This window comes from Malaclemys terrapin, chromosome 6 (assembly GCF_027887155.1).
Source record: "Malaclemys terrapin pileata isolate rMalTer1 chromosome 6, rMalTer1.hap1, whole genome shotgun sequence".
In the NCBI taxonomy this organism is placed as follows: domain Eukaryota; kingdom Metazoa; phylum Chordata; order Testudines; family Emydidae; genus Malaclemys; species Malaclemys terrapin.
In genome coordinates, this window is record NC_071510.1 from 132,289,628 (window position 1) to 132,309,891 (window position 20,264).

At 46.7% G+C, this 20,264-nt stretch overlaps 1 protein-coding gene across 4 annotated transcripts in view; it reads left to right on the forward strand.

Annotated features, from left to right (window-relative positions):
• Window positions 1-20,264, forward strand: part of UNC13B (unc-13 homolog B) — a 380,304-nt gene that overhangs the window by 330,700 nt on the left and 29,340 nt on the right. For all 4 annotated transcript variants that reach the window (XM_054031597.1, XM_054031595.1, XM_054031596.1 and 1 more), the window contains 3 exons: window positions 2,745-2,833; window positions 7,949-8,101; window positions 15,855-15,978. In XM_054031597.1, coding sequence (XP_053887572.1) covers window positions 2,745-2,833; window positions 7,949-8,101; window positions 15,855-15,978 — 366 coding nt within the window. The remainder of the gene's footprint in view (window positions 1-2,744; window positions 2,834-7,948; window positions 8,102-15,854; window positions 15,979-20,264) is intronic.

Genomic DNA, 20,264 nt, shown 5'->3' on the forward strand with positions numbered 1-20,264 from the left:
CATAGCTGGCTTTCCTTCCACTGTCACTTAGTGGCTACTAATGTGTAATGAGGGAAAAGCTAGAAACTTTTTTAATCAGTGTCAGTAGCAGTCTTGTTAATCGCACCTGAAAAGGGGGCGGGGGTCAGTTTAGAGGAGACACAGTGCTACGGGGATCTGCGTTTGGGTCTGCAGCCCCTTGGCCAGAAGCACTGTAAAGGCCTGAGTGTTCATCCTCTGGGTGAAGTGTTGCTCCCAGATATCCTCTCTAGCCAGTGCAAAACTTGATGGTGATAGGATACAGAGGAGCCATATTTTGCCCTCTGACAGGAGGGGAGGGGAGGGTCACTGCTACAAGAATAAAATAGTAAGAGGCAACCTGGATGCACTCAATGCATCCTCTGTAATAACCATGCTCTGAGTTCCCCTAGCCTCTGTTTGACAGAAGCTGGGAATGGGCGACAGGGGCTGGATCACTTGATGATTCCCTGTTCTGTTCATTCCCTCTGGGGCACCTGGCCATGGCCACTGTTGGAAGACGAGTATCAGGGGGTAGCTGTGTTAGTCTGTATCTACAAAAACAACAAGGAGTCTGGTGGCACCTTAAAGACTAACAGATTTATTTGGGCATAAGCTTTCGTGAGTAAAAACCTCACTGGGCTAGATGGACCATTGCTCTGATTCACTATGGCTGTTCTTATGTAACCTTCCACAGTAAAATAACTCGTTAGTTGTACACTGCTTGAGCTCAACATTCCAAGGGTCATGAGTTGCAATGCACCATTGCTGTCAGAGATGCTGACCTAAAAATGTCCTGTGGATTCAGCACCGCCACAGCCTGGAGCTATGAAAGAAATGACAGAATATAAGGAGTGGAGGGGATCAGTACCAGTTCTGCTGGCTTGTGTAAGAAGAGAGCTGATCCTCTAGTTCAGCTGGTAAAGCATTTGTCTGAAATGTCACGGGGAGTCAGGCTGATCCTGAGCCCCGCTCCCCCGGACAGTGGGCTGAGTTCAGAGGTGTAATGGTGCTGTACATTACACATTCTGCATCGGAGACTGTAAACCGATGGTGTCTTACATGCCTGGGAAATAGAAGGGGGGCTGGAGGGTAGAAAGAAAAGCAGCCCCTAGGAGACTGTATACCTAGCTTTGTACCTGTGAGTTGGGCCCAAAGTCTCTAATTAGCCTCTTGATCTAATCCTGCATCTCCATTGCTGCCCGTGTGGAGAAATAGGTGCACAGGGAATAACATTACAAACTCCCATTAATAAAGCAGGAAAGTCACTGCAGGCAGCGCTTCACTCCTGAGACGCATAAATAAACCAACAGCTGCTATTTCTTTCTCTGTTTTTGAAAACTGATCTAGAAGACTGGTAAGCGCACTTTCTAACACCTATTAAAATCTGGATTTTCCCAGCTAGCTTATTAAAGGGAAAAGAGTGAATCCCATTCCAAATCTCTGTGTTTCCCTAGAGGCTTTGCTTTCTCTGAAAGATGCTAAAGAAAATAAGCAGGGCTCCAGCACAGAATGTGGTAGCAGGAACGCCTGTTGTATTTAATTCCTGTCTAGCTCCAATACTGAGATTTAGCCTAGAAACCTAAGCCCCTGAATTCTAGCCACCACACTGCTGTTGCAACGAGTGACTGTACTGGTGAATAGATGGTCTAATTTGGAGGTCAGGCTGGAGTTCTAAAGTCCCAATTCACAAACAGCGAAGGCATTTTATTTATGCTTAAGAACCAGAAGACTGATGTAACCGGAAGTGATCCTGTCTTACATTCATATAGCATTTCCAGCCCAACGGGTCCCAAAGCACTGCACAAACTCCGCATGTGCAGCGCTGCCCTGCTGAAATGCAGCCACCTAAGGCTGGAGAGTGGCAACCCCTAGCATCAGGCACACTGCACAGATGCAGAAGAGGGAAATGATTGGCTATGGATCGTGGAGCAAACCAGGACTCTTAGGGCAGGGGTCAAGAGATCAGTCCCATTCATGCAGTGCAGACAGGATCTCCGGTTTTAATGACTCAGCTGAAAGACTCGCACACAGTGATCTTGATTGTATCTCAGTCTAACTCAGGAGTATTCAGGGCTGATCACTAAGGGGCCAGATCTTCATGTGCTCAGGATCCCCAACAGGGTTGATATTTTTAAAAGTACTCAGCGCGTAACAGCTCCCTTTGTGACCCTTATGGCCAGATTTTCAAAAGAGTGGGGAAAATGTGGCCATATTCCCCATGTTTCACTGAACCGCAGCCTGAAGTCTGTGTAATGACTCTGGAGGTGGAAGGTGACGCAACTACTCTCAAATTCACACATGGAGAAACAAACCCCAGTAAAAAGCCACACTTTAAAGAAGCCAGTTTTCGATTAAACCGATAGCCACAAGGTGACTCAGAACCCAAAGGTATATATTGCAGTAACACAGCACAGTCTGGGTTCTGTGCCAGAAAGGGTTAAATGTTTCTTTATTTCTTAACTCCAGGAGTAGCAGGAAAAGGGATGACTTTGAGACGAGGTGGTGGAAAGTAGGCGCCCAAGTAACTTTTGTTCACGTCTCCCAAGTTCTATGGGGAGGTCTCTAGTGGCTCTATCACGGCCTCCAGAAGCTCTACAGTGGGGCCTGGGAAAGGATGCTAGTAAACAAATTTTGAGGATATTTCATGTGCTTTTCTACCATTTAGTCATCAGTGGCTAATGGTGCTTTGGAGAACAGCAAACCAACCTCCACTTTCCAGCTAAGCACTCTCCTTTTGTCCACAGCTGGACCCAGAAGCAAGTGACAATCTCAAAGAGCTCCAAGTGAAACTGAACAATGTTTTGGATGAGCTCAGTGTTGTGTTTGGTAACAGGTGAGTACATCTAGCTTCTATAACCATGGAAACATTCCTTTTCTTCCGCTCCAGCTGCATCTCTTCTGAGATTGAGAGAGATGAAAGTAAAACACATGGCAATTTCACAGAGCGTTTCTGTTTTGAATCAAATTCATAGCCTTGAATTTGCTCAATTCTTCATGTGCTCAATTCTCCATCTGAAGAACTGAGAAACTTTCAGAAAACTGTATCTGTTGTGTTCATTGCTCTGCCTGGGAACAGAACATGAGAATCTGAACTGTGAAATGTATTTGGATTGACATATATTGCTGATCCTGCTGCTAACAGCACATGTGTCTGGGAGAATTGAGTCCTGTTCTTCATTGCTCTGAAAGCAGTTTCTAGTTGAACATTCAGAAGCGATATTCCTGTTTAAATGCAAACATTCTGTTAAGGTATGTAACAGCTGAGAGCTTTCTGACTGTTAAATGAGTATTACAATCAGAAGGAAGCTGGCTTAGCATTTGTGATTCATGCTGAGACTCAGGACTCTAGTGTTGCAAAGGTTGGCACTTTCTTATAGGCTGGTCAGTCATTGTTGGCACCAGCACCAGAATTGTTGCTAGTTGCAATTAAAAGCTTTATTTACAAATCATAGATACAAATTACCTGTGGCAAGGAATGTGCCTCAGCTATCCCAACTCTACAGTGAGCACAAAAGTTGCAGCTTAAGCAAGACTGGAAAGCTGAAGACTGTCTTCACCGTTACTGGATGTCCAGGTCTCTGTATGGAGGCATGGATTGAGTATCAACTGGCCAAAAATACGGTCAGCCTGCGAATTAGAAGAAGGTTTCTAACCATCAGAGAAGTCAGCTTCTGGAACAGCCTCCCAACAGGAGTAGTGGGGGAAACAGCTTAACTAGTTTTAAGGGGTGGGTGAGGGGGAGATAGCTCAGTGGTTTGAGCATGGGCCTGCTAAACCCAGGGTTGTGAGTTCAATCCTTGAGGGGGCCACTTAGGGATCTGAGGCAAAATCAGTACTTGGTCCTGCTAGTGCAGGCAGGGGGCTGGACTTCATGACCCTTTGGGGTCCCTTCCAGCTCTATGAGATAGGTAAATCTACATATATTATTATTATTATTTATTATAAGGTGGAGCTTGATACGTTTATGAATTGGATTTATAGGCTGGGGTGGCCTGTGATAGCAGGAGGCTGGACTTGATGAGCCAGGAGTTCCCTTCCAGTCTATGTTCCTAAGTAAAATGTCCCCCAGTTGAACCAGTCTATTTAATATTTGAAAATAACTATTCCCCACAATAAGGACAGTTCATCTCATGTATGCCCTGTAAAAAGATGAATGCAGGCACGTCCAGTAGTGCAGCTCCTACCTGGGTGGTAAGAATAAAAACTCAGCCTGACTGCTCTGCTTCCCATCCATACATTTGTAGTATTTATGACCATCAGCTACTTTGTGAGACTTACTGACACACAGCTGCATTTTCAGCATATGGAACTGGTAACTAAGTGCATAACTCCCATTGCTATTCATGGATAGTGGCAGCAGGAGATGGGGAGATATGAACACATGGAACTGAGTCCATGACATTCATAATTAGATGGAGGATGAGTGAGAAATCATAATTAGTGGGTTAGTATTGTTATCTGACACTTGTCTTCACCGTGTCAATGTTACAAGACAATTAGGGTGGAATCTTGGCATTCGAAAGTGTAATTTACAGAGATTATGCAGTATCAGCACACGTTATCAGGGAGTGTTTCGGAAACATGTGCCAGAGAGAGAGATTAACCAGTCAATAGGGTTCAGCTGCTTCATTTAGTCAGCAGTGATGGTATCAAATTAAAAGTGGAAGGGCAGCTTACTGTGCAAGACAGATCTCCTCCTCAGGGATGTAACTGAGAGGTACAATAGGTATCCTCACTAGCATAAAAAGCGTCTGTACAAATGGCAACTCCTGGGACACTTTGCACCTCTTACGCATCAGATCTTTTTTTCATGTTTGAGGGATAGCTGCAGTGGCTGAGGAAACAGTTACATCTCAATTCCCTGCTCCCTCTGTCGCGAGGAAGTTCCATTACAGAGCACAGCACGACAGAGCCTTGTTTGGTCAAAGAGCCATATTTAGTGCATTACTGATGGACACAAGATAGTCTTCAGTGCAGTGTGGATACTGGGAGAGCAATTCATCCCAACGCATGGTCCCACACCGACCTCTTCCCATTCTCACACTGGCTTCTGGAAGGGCTGTAGGCTTCCAACACTGCATAACAATACCCCGACCCCAAGACTGGGCGGGGAGAGACACCCTCCGTGGCAGCTAGGATATTCCAGCACATTGTCTTCGGTAGCCTAGGTACAGATTCAAGGGGCAAGAGATGAGCTTTTTCAGCAGCAGGCCTGGAGCACTCCCTTTGCTATCTGCAGACCCCTGCTTTGCTGTACCGTTCCCCAAAGAATGGGGGGCAAAACTCCACAGCATGGGCTGTACAAAAGTAACATCCACGACTAAACCTAGAGCAAGCTGGAGAACTGCCTGCCACCTTGTCAGCTCAGATACCAAGATGATAGGCACCTTAGACCTAGATACCTTCAAACCAAGCTTTATTAAAGATTGGTGGTTGGTATGGAGCCACTTGCATGGCTGAAATGGCCATTCTGTAGAAAGAATGAAACTAAATCAGTGTCTGACGTGGTCTGTCTCAGAAGCTGGTAATCCCTCTCTGCATCCTGGCCTGGTGTGGTTCTGTCCCTAGAACACCCTTAATCCCATTCCGCACATCCCAAACATAGTAAATGTATTCCACACACACCTGGGTCGGGTGTTCACATCTCCATAGATCAACAGCGTTGAGACACTACTGCTGCATTACCAGCCTACTTAATGTAACACTCCACATCAGCTTTTCACACGTAATAAATACTCCAGGTTTTATAGCTCAGAGGAAACATAGCATGGTTTACACCTAACTGTGGGTTAGATGTTTTGTTCTTGGAAGCCTTGGAGGAGAGGAGACGGCATATGAATCGGGGAATGCTGGAATCCTATCTGTTGGTGCCTGAGAGACTGACATCCCTAGCTCACTGCAGTGACTGGTTTATGCTGGGCTGCCCAGTTACATTGCAGTTTACGCACAGAGTAAGATGTAGCTGCCAACACTTAATGTTTTCCCCTAATGTAGTTGTGTGACCCTGAAAACCAGGAATTCTTGGGTTTCGGTGACTTGGTGCAGCTGCATGGTCATTTTCATGGAAGCTGGTGTCTTCCTCTGTGTTTGGAAACCCCTGCGTCCCTGCACCAGCTGGAGGAAAGGGTCCAGACCAGAGGACTCAGGTCATTGGGGCTAAAGGAAGCAGCTGCTGCTGGACCCTGAGAAGCTGATGACTTCTTGTTTATATACAGCCCACCCTATTCCCAAGCACAGATCCCTGCAATATGAGGCCTCTCGTAGTCTTTGAGATCAGAAGGGACCATCATGATCATCTAGTCTGACCTCCTGCACATTGCAGGCCACAGAATCTCACCCACCCACTCCTGACCTCTGGCTGCGTTACTGAAGTCCTCAAACCATGATTTACAGACTTCAAGTGACAAAGAATCCACCATTTATCCTAGTTTAAACCTGCCAGTGACCTGTGACCCATGCTGCAAAGGAAGGCGAAACCCCTCCCCTCCCCACCCCCCCCCGCCAATCTGACCTGGGGGGAAATTCCTTCCCGACCCCAAACATGGCGATCAGTGAGACCCTGAGCATTTGGTTGCTGCAGCACGGCATGCTGGCACTCCGCTCGAGTGCCCCACTGTGGTGTTCCTACTCTCTCGAGCACCTCCGCAGGGTCAGAGAGGTGAACTTGAGAACGGAGGCTTGGCTCTGGGTTGCTTCAGTGGAGTCGGATGCACTGGTGGGAGGCTGGTCCATGGGGAGAGAAGAAGGCAGTGGGGCATGGAGCCTAGTGAGGAGCAGGAGCAGAGGGTGCATGTTTTGAAAGGAGAGAGGCCCGCCTATGCCACAGGTTTCCCGCTGACTCAACGCTATAGGAAATCAAGCCCCTTATTTAGGTGCCCAAATATAGATTTAGAAGCCAGCTTTAGACCCCCGCCCCCATGTTCGGTTGATTTGGTGGAGTAAGGGGTGTTAAACCTTGGCCGCAATCCCTAGCACTTCTTACATGTTCAAGGCCCTACACAAACATTAGCTAATTGAATGCCACACTTACCATCTATTGTCAGTAATAGTTGCCTTAAATATCAAGATGGGTGAGGTGATACCTCTGACTGGACCAACTTCTTCAATAAAAGAGATGACCTCACCCGCCTTGTGTCTCTAATACCCTGGGACCAGCACAGCTCAACAATATTGCAAACTTAAATGTCAAGGCATTTCCCTTCATTCCCAGCTGATGTGTTGACGGCTCTGCTGCAGTATTCCCCACATTAAACCACTACATTAGATTCTTCTTGATTGTCTGCAGTAACTAGGTTGCCATCTACTGATCGTGGTTGTGACAAGCTAATTCCCCGAATGGATGTGGCTCGGATCTCTGTCTATCCTTGGGAGTTGCAGACAATTGAACTCCCCTAACGGCCGGCATGTCACTTCGACAGAGACATTGTTCACTTGGCTAGCCAAGCCCCAGTTAGTCTTGACACTTATGTATAATTGGGGCTTGTTTCAGTCAGCACGTGTCTGCTGCTGAGCACCTGTGATTTTAACAACTCTCTCTTGTAAGGTCTGGCAATGAGCTGTAGGGATGTGTCTGTCCGCAGTGCATTGCAGTTGAGCCCTGGTTACACTACTGATCTGTGTGAAGTCATAGACTGTATATACCAAACACAGAACAGTACGTGCAGTTGTAATTCTTGGAAAAAGAAAGGGCAGCTTTCTAATTAAGTGACTGAGTTTATCTCCAACGTGACGAGGCCACGTGTAGGGATGCTAGTGTCACTACTGATATTCTACACAGTTGATTACTCTGATAGTGTGTCCTTCTTAACAACATTGAGAAGGAAGCAATAGGGAACGTCTTAGATGGAGTCAGGAGGAGTATTGCGTAGTTAATGAACACAAGTTATGTTTTCATGTGAAAAAAGTGTAGCTTTGCCGCTGAATAACCTTGCTTCTCTCGTCTGTCTAGCTTTCAGAGCCGTATTGATGAGTGTGTCAAGCAGATGTCAGATATACTCTGTCAAGTGAAAGGGACAGGAAATATCCCTGCAAATGCCAGGAACACGGTGGCGCAAGACGCGGACAATGTCCTGAGGCCATTAATGGACTTCCTGGATGGAAAGTAAGAAGAGCTCAGTTCTGTATTCATACTGCCATAAAATTTCTAACAGATGGGGGGGGGGTTTCTCCAGCCTTCTGGCTGATTCCCTAGAGACGTCTTCTCTATCAGGGTCATCCCGGAGGGTTTTTATCTTTGGAAAAGAGGTGGCTTCTGGATGACGTATCAGACTTTCTCGTTTTGAAAGTGTCAGCCAGCAGATATCATGGTGTTTCTGTGAATCCCATGACATTCGCCAGGTATAATTCATGATTTTGTTGCATGAGAAATGGTTTATTTTGTTGCATTTATACTTGAGTCATTCCATCTTCTCCTCGGGTTGGATGCTGAAAGGGACTGTGTGCTTCATAGTTAGCATGCATACACAGTAGTACTTTTACATCCGTAAAGCAATTTCCATGCTTTACCTAACTACTCCTGGGAGGTAGCATCACCTTCTATTGGTGGGAAGTAGAAGTGGGAATGCTCATGACTTCTTTCCTGAGCACAGCAAGTCAGAGGCAGAGCCTGGATTATTCTTCTTGTCTATCCTACAGAGGAGGCAAGTTCCTCTAAACACTGCCTGCACCCTGCTAGCATCACCTCTTTGTTGCCTGGGTTCAGCTCTGGCCAGCTGCTCTTCACCCAGCTGAGGATTTTGGCTAGGTGTTGAGAGACCTGGGAGAGGTGATTTTCATACTTGATATAAAGGAGTGGAGTGTTGTCTATGTATTGCGTCCTCAGTTCTCCCAATGGCTTCCTATAGATGTAGCCTCGTGGGACTCTGCTGGTGAGTCTAATCTCTCTGTGCCCTACAGGGGGATGGTCAGTGAGAGGTGAAAAGGGAAACTGATCAGAACTCTTCCAGGCAAAAGGGAGAAAACGCAGAGAACTGATGCTGAGCAAGGCAGCTATAGCCAAGCACAGAATTGAAGCCAAGAAATACCTTGATGTGTTTCTGGAGAAGGGTGTTGAGGGCTCTCCTGAGAGAAGCAGGAAGGTGTGTTTCAAATCAGCGTTCAAAGAGCCCATCCGTTGGGCCACATGGCCTTTTGCTGGCCCTACAATCAGTTATGTTCACTCTTCTGTGGGAATGGGCTCTGCCAGGTAGGAATACTTGGGCTGCTGCTTTTACTCTTACTTCTGTCTGGTGTCTCACTCAGATATACGTGGTTAGTGTTTGGAAGGGGAGAGACACAGCTGAGCTACAGAAGGATGCCAGCGTGCACCCTCTCCAGACTTGTTACAGCTGCTCACGTGTTCCTTGAAAGTAGCGGTGCCACTGCCTTTGGACTCTGGGGAAGCTTTGTTTCATTCAAACTTTACTTTTCATCTCTGGCACAAGGAGAGGAAAGCAAAGCAACGCTGTGCACCTGCCTGGTCTCTGATTTCCAGCTGCAGCAGAGACCTCAGAGGAGATGAGGTATAGAGCTTGCGACTAGGATCTCTCGTGTAAAGAGAGCACATATTTGAAAAATGAGGAAGCTTCGTTTCTGTGACTAGGAGGAGTACAATGGTCTACAATGGTCTGGAGGGTGTAAATACTCCACAGGGAGTCAAAGTACCGAGTAGGAATGTGATATTCCTGACAGTCTTCGGGGCACTGACTTTGGGACCTACCTTGATGCTGATGCAAACAACTTACTGGACCAGGGATGGGGCTGGACATTTGCTTGCTTCTCTGAGGCTCGCTCCCCCATTGCTTCTGAACAACTTTGAGTGTCCTTCGGCATCAAGCCTGGAGTGATGGTTCCCTTCACCTTTGTTCTTCAGACCCCGGTCTGATACTGGGATCTGTATTGTTCCCTCAGTGGAGACAGGGGCTGTTGGCCCCCAATGCCATGCCCTTATCCTCAGCAGCCTCCGTGGAACCAATGGGCAATTCCTCATTCTATAAAACCGAATCCTCCACCCGTTCCTGTGCCAGGTAAGCTGACCCAGCCAGTGACTCCTAGCCACCTACGTTGCAAACTCTGGTGGAGGCATCTCCCTTAGAGCAGGTACACATGGATCCACATATACGAGAACCAGTACTGCACCACGACGTTTCAATGGCTCCTTTTCTTCCATCCTCCTCATTCGAGTGTTGGAATCTTCCTCCCCTGGCCCTGAAGATTTTAAGGAACATCAGGAGCTCTGAAGATGAATAGCTTCATGCTTTGGCTATAGAGGCTGAGTTTGTGCAGGAAAACAGGCACAAATTGGTGGACATCCTTCAGTCTTTGACTCGGGGAGAGTAGCTCTCCTTATTAGTGAGGCACTGTTGGAGCCCCTCCTAGGTTTGTGGAATTCCAGAGCTTCTTTGACACCTACAGCAAAGCATACGGACAAGAGTTATGATGTTCCTATGCATGGGCAGAAAAATATATTGCCTTCTTCCTTGCCAGATGTGTGTTGCAAACCAGCAGGTACTGCTGTCCAAGGATAGTTTTTTGAACTGGGACTTCGTAGCCAACTTCATGGACAAATTGCCTGAATCTTCTAGGGAGGAGTTGAAGGCATTTATCGCAGAAGGTCATCTGGTCACGAAGACATTTTTGCAGTTGGCAGCAGCAACAGCAATGTCGAGTGCCAGAGTTATGGTGTCAGCGATTTTATGATGAGAAGCGCATCACAGTTGCAGAATTCTGGAATAGTGCAGACATCCAACAGTGTGTGGAAGACCTGCCTGTTGACAGTTGATTTTTATTTTCTGGTAAGACAGATGAGAAGTTGCATGTGTTTAAGGACTCACAAGCAACCCTGCACTCTTTGGGGATTTATATCCCAGCCACAAAAAGGCGTCATTTTGGAGGTCAGCAACAGCAGCAGCAATACCACCCAAACATATTTTAGATAGGCACCAGGACTACTCTAGAAAGGGCAGTAAGTCCCACAGGAGGACGACTTCTGGATCTGCTTTCGCCCAGCCAGATTGTCCACCTCCACCTTGGGGAACGCAGCCCATTTGACTATTAAATCGAGAGCACCATACCACTTGTGGATGTTCAACACCGTCTCTTCAGTTTGTAGGCAGACCGTCTCGCTTCTGCAGTGCTGGAGAATCAGCAACGATGGACAGATGGGTCCTAAGCACTGTGAGATTGGGTTATGCTATACAATTCTCTGCCATCCCCCCTCCCTTGTCAGGGACCCTTCCCATGAGTCACCGCCTCTTCTTCAGATCCAAACTCCTTGTGCTCTGGCAGCTTTGGAGGAGGTTCCTCATTATCATCACAGGAAGGGATTTTATTCCCAGTATTTCCTGAGCTCCAAATCCAAGGGAGAAATGAGACTATCCTGGGTTTCAACCAGTTCATCAAGTATATGAAATTCCACCTGGTTACCTCAGCTACTATTCTTCCTGCCTTGACTCATAACAACTGGTTTGCTGCTCTCGATCTTCAGGAAGCTTATTTCCACATCATGATTTTCCCAGGCCACAGGAAGTTCCTGAGATTCACAGACTCATAAAATATCAGGGTTGGAAGGGACGTCAGGAGGTCATCTAGTCCAACGCCCTGCTCAAAGCAGGACCAACCCCAACTAAATCATCCCAGCCAGGGCTTTGTCAAGCCGGGCCTTAAAAACCTCTAAGGAAGGAGATTCCACCACCTTCCTAGGTAACCCATTCCAGTGCTTCACCACCCTCCTAGTGAAAAAGTTTTTCCTAATATCCAACCTAAACCTCCCCCACTGCAACTTGAGACCATTACTCCTTGTTCTGTCATCAGGTACCACTGAGAACAGTCTAGATCCATCCTCTTTGGAACCCCCTTTCAGGTAGTTGAAAGCAGCTATCAAATCCCCCCTCATTCTTCTCTTCTGCAGACTAAATAATCCCAGTTCCCTCAGCGTCTCCTCATAAGTCACGTGCTCCAGCCCTCTAATCATTTTTGTTGCCCTCCGCTGGACTCTTTCCAATTTTTCCACAACCTTCTTGTAGTATGGGGCCCAAAACTGGACACAGTACTCCAGATGAGGCCTCACCAATGTCGAACAGAGGGGAATGATCGCGTCCCTCGATCTGCTGGCAATGCCCCATTTTGGCAGCCCAAAATGCCGTTAGCCTTCTTGGCAACAAGGGCACACTGTTGACTCATATCCAGCTTCTCGTCCACTGTAACCCGTAGGTCCTTTTCTGCAGAATTGCTGCCTAGCCATTCGGTCCCTAGTCTGTAGCAGTACATGGGATTCTTTTGTCATAAGTGCAGGACTCTGCACTTCTCCTTGTTGAACCTCATGTCAAAGTCAGATTCAGGACTCACAGTTTGTCAGACCACTCTGTTTATTAGCAAAGTGCTCTGCTAATACACCCAGATAATGTGAGCACCATGCAAGACTCAAACTATCTTATTTATACAGATAAAAGGGCGTGAACTTAACAAGATAACAAAAGGAAGCAGAACTGATAGGTTTACCTGGGGCTAGACATACATATCTTTTTCCTTACTAACTGTTACCAATCTCCTGTTAATGTCCCACCATTAGCTTAAGTGAACCCATTGTTTCATACCTTAATGTTTCTCTTCCTGACAACTATATTTCAATATTCATTATTCCTGCTTAAAGGAACATAGAGCATTTCTTTAATCCATTCTATTTTTACAATATAATTCATTCTACTTTCACACTCATCAAATTTTTTGTGGCCAAATCCTCTGATTTGTCTAGGTCCCTCTGTATCCTATCCCTACCCTCCAGCGTATCTACCACTCCTCCCAGTTTAGTGTCATCTGCAAACTTGCTGAGGGTGCAGTCCGCGCTATCCTCCAGATCATTAATGAAGATATTGGACAACATCGGCCCCAGGACCGACCCTTGGGGCACTCCGCTTGATACCGGCTGCCAATTAGACAAGGAGCCATTGATCACTACCCGTTGAGCCTGACGATCTAGCCAGCTTTCTATCCGCCTTAAGTCCATTCATCCAGCCCATACTTTTTTAGCTTGCCGGCAAGAATACTTTGGGAGACCATATCAAAAGCTTTGCTAAAGTCAAGGAATAACACATCCACTGCTTTTCCCTCATCCACAGAGCCAGTTATCTCCTCATAGAAGGCAATTAGGTTAGTCAGGCATGATTTGCCCTTGGTGAATCCATGCTAACTGTTCCTGATTACTTTCCTCTCCTCTAAGTTCTTCAGAATTGATTCCTTGAGGACTTGCTCAATGATTTTTCCAGGGACTGAGGTGAGGCTGACTGGCCTGTAGTTCCCCAGATCCTCCTTCTCTTTCCCCCCCCCCCCCTTATTCCTCATTGCTGGCCAGCATTACCAGTACATGTAGCCTGTTGTCAGCTCCATACATCTTTATTAAATGCATGATGGTGGTAGCAGCCTATCTAGAAGGAGGTGAATTCATGTCTTCCCATACTTGGACAATTGGCTATTGAGCGGCAGATTCAGGGAACAAGTCCTTAGTCGTGTCCAATTCATGCTGGACCCTTCTGATTGTCAAGGGTTGATTTTGAACAAAGAAAAATGAACGTTGAACCCCAAAAAATCAAGTTCATTAGGGCCCTGTTATACTCTATGAATTCAAAGGCCTTTCTCTCAGTTTAATGATTCCAGACAATTCAGCACCTTTGTCTGGACCTCCAGTCGCATCCATTGACTTCAGTCCACGTATACCTGGGACTACTGGGACACATGGCCACACACACTTACATGATGCAGCATGTAAGATTGTCTTTTTGCCATCTTCTGCCATGCTTGAGGTCAGTTTATTGCCCCAGTTGATGCTCATTGGACAGGCTTATCTGAGTGGCCCCAGAGATACTGGACTCGCTATATTAGTGGACAGAACAATATGTGCCAGAGGGTTCCGTTTGCCCATCCTCCACCAATCAGAACAATAGTCACCGATGTCTCCACAATAGGTTGGGGAGCGCATCTAGGGAAGTGAAAGATTCAGAGTTTGTGGTCAGAGCAGAAAGCTTCCAGTCATATGAACATGCTGGAACTTCGGGCAATAAACAATGTGCATCAGGCCTTTTGAGATGAGAGCTGGGGAGCAGCAGTTCACACATTTGCAGACAATACCACCGCGGTGAGCAAGCAGGGATGAACCCACTCCAGCTGGCTTTGTCAGGAAGAAACCGTGCCCACAGCAGCACACTTACCAGGCTCTGAAAACCAGGTGGCTGAGCATCTCAGCAGGACGTTCTCAGTCAACCACAAGTGGTCCCTGAAGAGCAGCAAAGTGAGGCAGAATGGGGCATTCCTTCCATTGACCTTTTTACAATGAAGGGCAACAGGAAATGTCTGTTTTGTTCCCAAGCGGGGCTCAGTCCAGGGTCCCTAACTGATGCTTTCCGTCTGAACTGGGGAAGAGACCGGTTGTATGCCTTGCCCATTTCCCTCGGATTCCTCGGGTTATCCTCAAACTCTCATTGGACCATACTAAGCTGATTCTTATTGCACTGGCCTGGCGAAATAATGTTGGTTCTCTGGCCTTCTCAGTGTGTTAGCTCAGCCTCCCAAATCTCTCTCTCTCTCCTGCCTGACCTGCTGACCCAGCACCATGCCCAGGTTATTCTTCCAGCATTTGGCAATCTACACCTCACAGCGTGGATGGTGCATGGCTAAATGAGGAGGAAGGAAAATGCTCAGAAACAGCTCAGATAATAGCGCAGTATCTGCCTCATAAGCTGTGGTAATACAGGAAGTTATCCACCTGGGAGATCGTCTGTGAGGAGACTGGCTGACCCATCATCTAAACCACAAAGGTAGTTCAGACTATGTCGTCCCCACAGACATTCTGGACCCATTAGACAAGACCACAAGCAACAAAGATCACATTTCTCAGTGATATCTCAATAGTGAACATTTAGAATCATAGAATCATAAAATATCAGAGTTGGAAGGGAACTCAAGAGGTCATCTAGTCCAACCCCCTGCTCAAAGCAGGACCAATTCCCAGCTAAATCATCCCAGCCAGGGCTTTGTCAAGCCTGGCCTTAAAAACCTCCAAGGAAGGAGACTCCACCACCTCCCTAGGTAACGCATTCCAGTGCTTCACCACCCTCCTAGTGAAATAGTGTTTCCTAATATCCAACCTGGACCTCCCCCACTGCAACTTGAGACCATTGATCACAGCGTGAGGTTCTGCAGAGTGTTTGCTGGAGGTCACGCTAGAAGAGTATAGTGGCTCTCTATTAGTGTAAACTCACCTGCTGGGTCTTTTCTTATTTAGACGGATGAGCCCTTTGGGGCAGGGCGCTTCTTCTGTTTTATGTGTAAACATCCAGCACAATGGGGCCCTGATCCTGTTTGGGGCCCTGCAAGCTACCATAATACAAATAGAAGAACAGGAGTACTTGTGGCACCTTAGAGACTAACAAATTTATTAGAGCATAAGCTTTCGTGGACTACAGCCCACTTCTTCGGATGCATATAGAATGGAACATATATATATATAACCCTAGTACTCCTGTTCTTCTTTTTGCGGATACAGACTAACACGGCTGCTACTCTGAAACCTGTCATAATACAAATAAAAACTTTCTATTGCTCTGGGGGTTAAATAGCAGTGGCTGAATTCTTAGGCACAAAAATCCTGTTTTGTGCAAATGTCTTAGTGCTAAAGCTGAAGGAAAAAGCATCAGAAAACATTCCTTAGCAGTGCTGTAGGCAAAGGGGATGCTGCTCTTTCCTATGAGATGTGAGATAAGAGTTAACATAAATTGTTTGTTAGGTGAGGCATTAAATCTCACTCCCACTTTCACTCCGTTTCTCCTACAGCCTGCACCGCTGGAACTGCATTGTTTTAATCAGCTCTTGCTCTCTCTCTGCAGCCTGACTCTCTTTGCCACGGTGTGTGAAAAGACAGTGCTGAAACGGGTGCTGAAGGAGCTCTGGAGGGTGGTGATGAATACCATGGAGAAGCTCATTGTGCTGCCTCCACTCACAGACCACACGGTAAAGCATAACCTTCTTCCTTACTCAGTGCAGAAACCATGCTCATTCTGCTGTATAACCCTGTCTGCCCTGTCTGGGTAGTGGAGTCTGCAGACCAGCCTGTTCTGAAGGGTGAGCATTGAAAGGAAAACTATGGCCATAATCTAAGAAAATAAAGACATGGCTTTATTGGTAATGGGATCTTGAGGCAGAGAGAAAGCTCTCCCAGCTCAGAATCTGAGATGCCGGAGTCCAAAGCGTGACTGTCAAGTGCACCAAATTGTTGAATAGGAGTCTGCAATCTTTTTCATAAGGCCGTGCACACCAAATTACCCGGTTGCTGGTGCTGACTACACCAGGTTAGCTTAACCATGGAAACGCTTTCACTTAATGATCATCAGCTCCCTAGGCTGGGGAGTTCTTTGAAGCATGACCAGGATACACCTGATTTCAAAGGTAGACTTATATAAGTGTTCAGCTGCAGGGACCAACTGGATTAATGTGTGTCATGAACTGCAGTGACCTGTTAATGATGAAAAATTAGCCTGTCCCCTAATCCTGGTGAACTACAGAAGCAGATTACATTGCAATCCCAGATATCCAGCTGCTTCCTAGGATGGTGTCCAGTCACAGGCAGAGTCAACTCCTGGCCGTGGGTTATAAACTACTTGTTGGGAAATGGTCCAGAACTATTACTACGTGTCCACATTAAAGCAGGCTCTTGGCCTGGGGTTGAAGTACTGAGTGGCTCTTCTTGCTTGGCACCGGTTTCTGGTATGTGTAGAAAGGTGTTCATGTCATGGCGTCTGAAGAAGTGGTGGAGACTTGCATCTTGCTGTAAATGTATTTGTCCTGTGAGAGAGAGGGCCCTTGTCTCACCCTTATGGATATTGTAAACACCAGAGCTGTATTGCACACAGTGAATCCTACCTGTCAAGCAAGAAACTATTGCAAGGGATCTGAGCATCAAACCATAGTCTTCGCTCCACGGTCAGGTTTTAAGTGACCATGTTTGTGTTTCTTTAATCAGTTTCATTTGTGTGCTGGATTTAGAATGTAGACCATAAATAACTTTAAGGGAGGGGGGTCGTGTGTGTTTTTCTAGGCTACTTTTAAGCTGCTGTGGAAAGCATCTGTTAGTAGAGTTGCAGAAGCCTGAATGTAAGAGCAGCCTTATTATGATCCTAACAATCCCTTCTAACCTGAAGAGATGAAAGAAAAGCTTTCCTAGGGCACCAGGGGAAGGAGCTGCTTTGGGCTTTGATGCCGGCCCCTTTTGAAGTTCCCATTCTGAGTGGGAGGAAAGCACCTGATGCCACATTTCCCCCTGAAAGGCAATACATAGCTACTGTTTGCAACCCTGCTGGGAGTCACCACAGAATAGCCATTCGGTGATACTCCATATGGCTTCATGTTACCTTCTCTGACACATTCCAAATGGAGAGGCTACGAAAAGAAGCCAGAGTCCTGTCCTGCTCCTGCAGGATTTCTCCCGTTGGCAGGATGTGGCTCTCTGACAAGAGAAGCTAGTCAGCTACTGAGATGTAGGTTGTAATGGAATTGTAACTCCTCTATTGCTTTCACACCTCTAGGACAGCAGGCAGCAGCAAGTGTCTTAATAACACACTCAGTTCACTGGCTCATAAGCCTGTGGGTATCGAATTTCCATGGATTTCAAGATCAATGGCAACATGAGCTGCAGTAATTCAGAGAGCAATTCACACACCTCACCAATTATAAGTAAAGATCAACATTTAATTACAACACTGTCTCTCTCGGCTGAGTGGATATATGGGGTTAAGTCTCTGGAACTCAATATTTTGGGGCTTCTGAATACATCCCATTTTATTATATTATCAAAGCTAATGCACATTCCTGTAGAGTGCACCCCAGGCTGCAGGTCAGTAACCAGATACTTGATTCACACATGGACGGACAGCTCCTCAGATCTCTCTGCCTTATTTGCTGTCATTCTCATTACACAATAGGCAGCTACAGCCCACCCAGTTGATGGCCAGAATTACACACACCCCTACTGCATTTCCTTCTGTGCCCCCAGAGAGACCCGTCTCCCCTAAACGAGTGCGTGATCTGGAGTAGACACAAGATTCAGCCTCTCTAGGGCACGTCTACACTCCTCTTCCAACAGGACTACGTTTGTGCGAAGGCAGGGCCTTTACATTCACACCCACAGCATCCACATGGAGGGGTTACAGCAGAGCACTTCAGTCCGAACTGCAAGTCACCCCCTCCTAGACCGAACTGCAGAGCAGTGTAGATAGATGTGCCCGAAGCGTCAAGAGCTGATTTTACCTCTCGCATAGCAGCATCCTGCCTGTTATGCAAACAGATCCTCTGAAGTGGATGTCAGCGGGGGGGAAACTGTTCTGGCAGGGGGGCTGCTAGCACTCCTTATGGCCCGTGGAGATAAATACAACCTCTCTGTTGCATTAGCCAAGGGCAAGGAATTCCAAGTCTGCTCCTGTAGCAAGTGTGCGGGGAGGTGGGTTACCTTAGCGTTGGGCCGGCTGAGCTAAATCAGCGTCTCTTCATGAGCTCTGTTGGAAAGTCAGATTCTGCGCACTGCCAGGGTCCTCGGAGAACCACTTCCAAATACGAGAAGACTTGTCTGTCCCCGGTTAAAAGCTAGCTTGTGATCGCTTAACGTAGCAAAAACACCTTGGAAGAATAAATAATCTTTTATTTTAATGGCCACTATACAGAAGCTCTGCTTGTCAGATCAAACCTCTTAAACAGATAAACAAAATAATGCCAATAATCAAATCTAAAGGCTGTCTGATCTGAGCGCCGAACACACAGCTGAATGGAATAAATGTGCCTCAAGGCAGTTCTTCATGCAAGCGAAAGCACTCGTGAATTAGTGCCACATAAAGAAATAAACCTGGGTACTAACGAGCTCTTTACAAACAGAAACAACAAGGAGTCTGGTGGCACCTTAAAGACTAACAGATTTATTTGGGCATAAGCTTTCGTGGGTAAAAACCTCACTTCTTCAGATGCATAGAGTGAAAGTTCCAGATGCAGGCATTATATACTGACACATGGAGGGCAGGGAGTTACTTCGCAAGTGGAGAACCAGTGTTGACAGGGCCAATTCAATCAGGGTGGATGTAGTCCACTCCCAATAATAGATGAGGAGGTGTCAATTCCAGGAGAGGCAAAGCTGCTTCTGTAATGAGCCAGCCACTCCCAGTCCCTATTCAAGCCCAGATTAATGGTGTTGAATTTGCAAATGAATTTTAGTTCTGCTGTTTCTCTTTGAAGTCTGTTTCTGAAGTTTTTTTGTTCAATGATAGTGACTTTTAAATCAGTAATAGAATGACCAGGGAGATTGAAGTGTTCACTTACTGGCTTATGTATGTTACCATTCCTGATGTCCGATTTGTGTCCATTTATTCTTTTGCGGAGGGACCGTCCGGTTTGGCCAATGTACGTGGCAGAGGGGCATTGCTGGCACATGATGGCATATATCACATTAGTAGATGTGCAGGTGAATGAGCCCTTGATGGTGTGGCTGATGTGGTTGGGTCCTCTGATGGTGTCACCATAGTAGATATGGGGACAGAGTAGGCAACGAGGTTTGCTACAGGGATTGGTTCCTGGGTTGGTGTTTCTGTGGTGTGGTGTGTAGTTGCTGGTGAGTATTTGCTTCGGGTTGGGGGGTTGTCTGTAAGCGAGGACTGGCCTGCCTCCCAAGATCTGGGAGAGTGAGGGATCATTTTCCAGGATAGGTTGTAGATCGTGGATAATACGCTGGAGAGGTTTTAGCTGGGGGCTGTATGTGATGGCCAGTGGTGTTCTGTTGTTGTCCTTGTTGGGCCTGTCCTGTAGTAGGTGATTTCTGGGTACCCGTCTTGCTCTGTCAATCTGTTTCCTCACTTCCCCAGGTGGGTATTGTAGCTTTAAGAATGCTTGATAAAGATCTTGTAGGTGTTTGTCTCTGTCTGAGGGGTTGGAGCAAATTCGGTTGTATCTTAGAGCTTGGCTGTAGACAATGGATCGTGTGATGTGTCTTGGATGGAAGCTGGAGGCATGTAGGTACGTATAGCGGTCAGTAGGTTTCCGGTATAGGGTAGTGTTTATGTGACCATCATTATTTGCACTGTAGTGTCCAGGAAGTGGATCTCTTGTGTGGACTGGTCCAGGCTGATGTTGATGGTGGGGTGGAAATTGTTGAAGTCCAGGTGAAAATCTTCAAGGGCCTCCTTTCCATGGGTCATATGATGAAGATGTCATCAATGTAGCGCAAGTAGAGGAGGGGCACTAGGGGACGAGAGCTGAGGAAG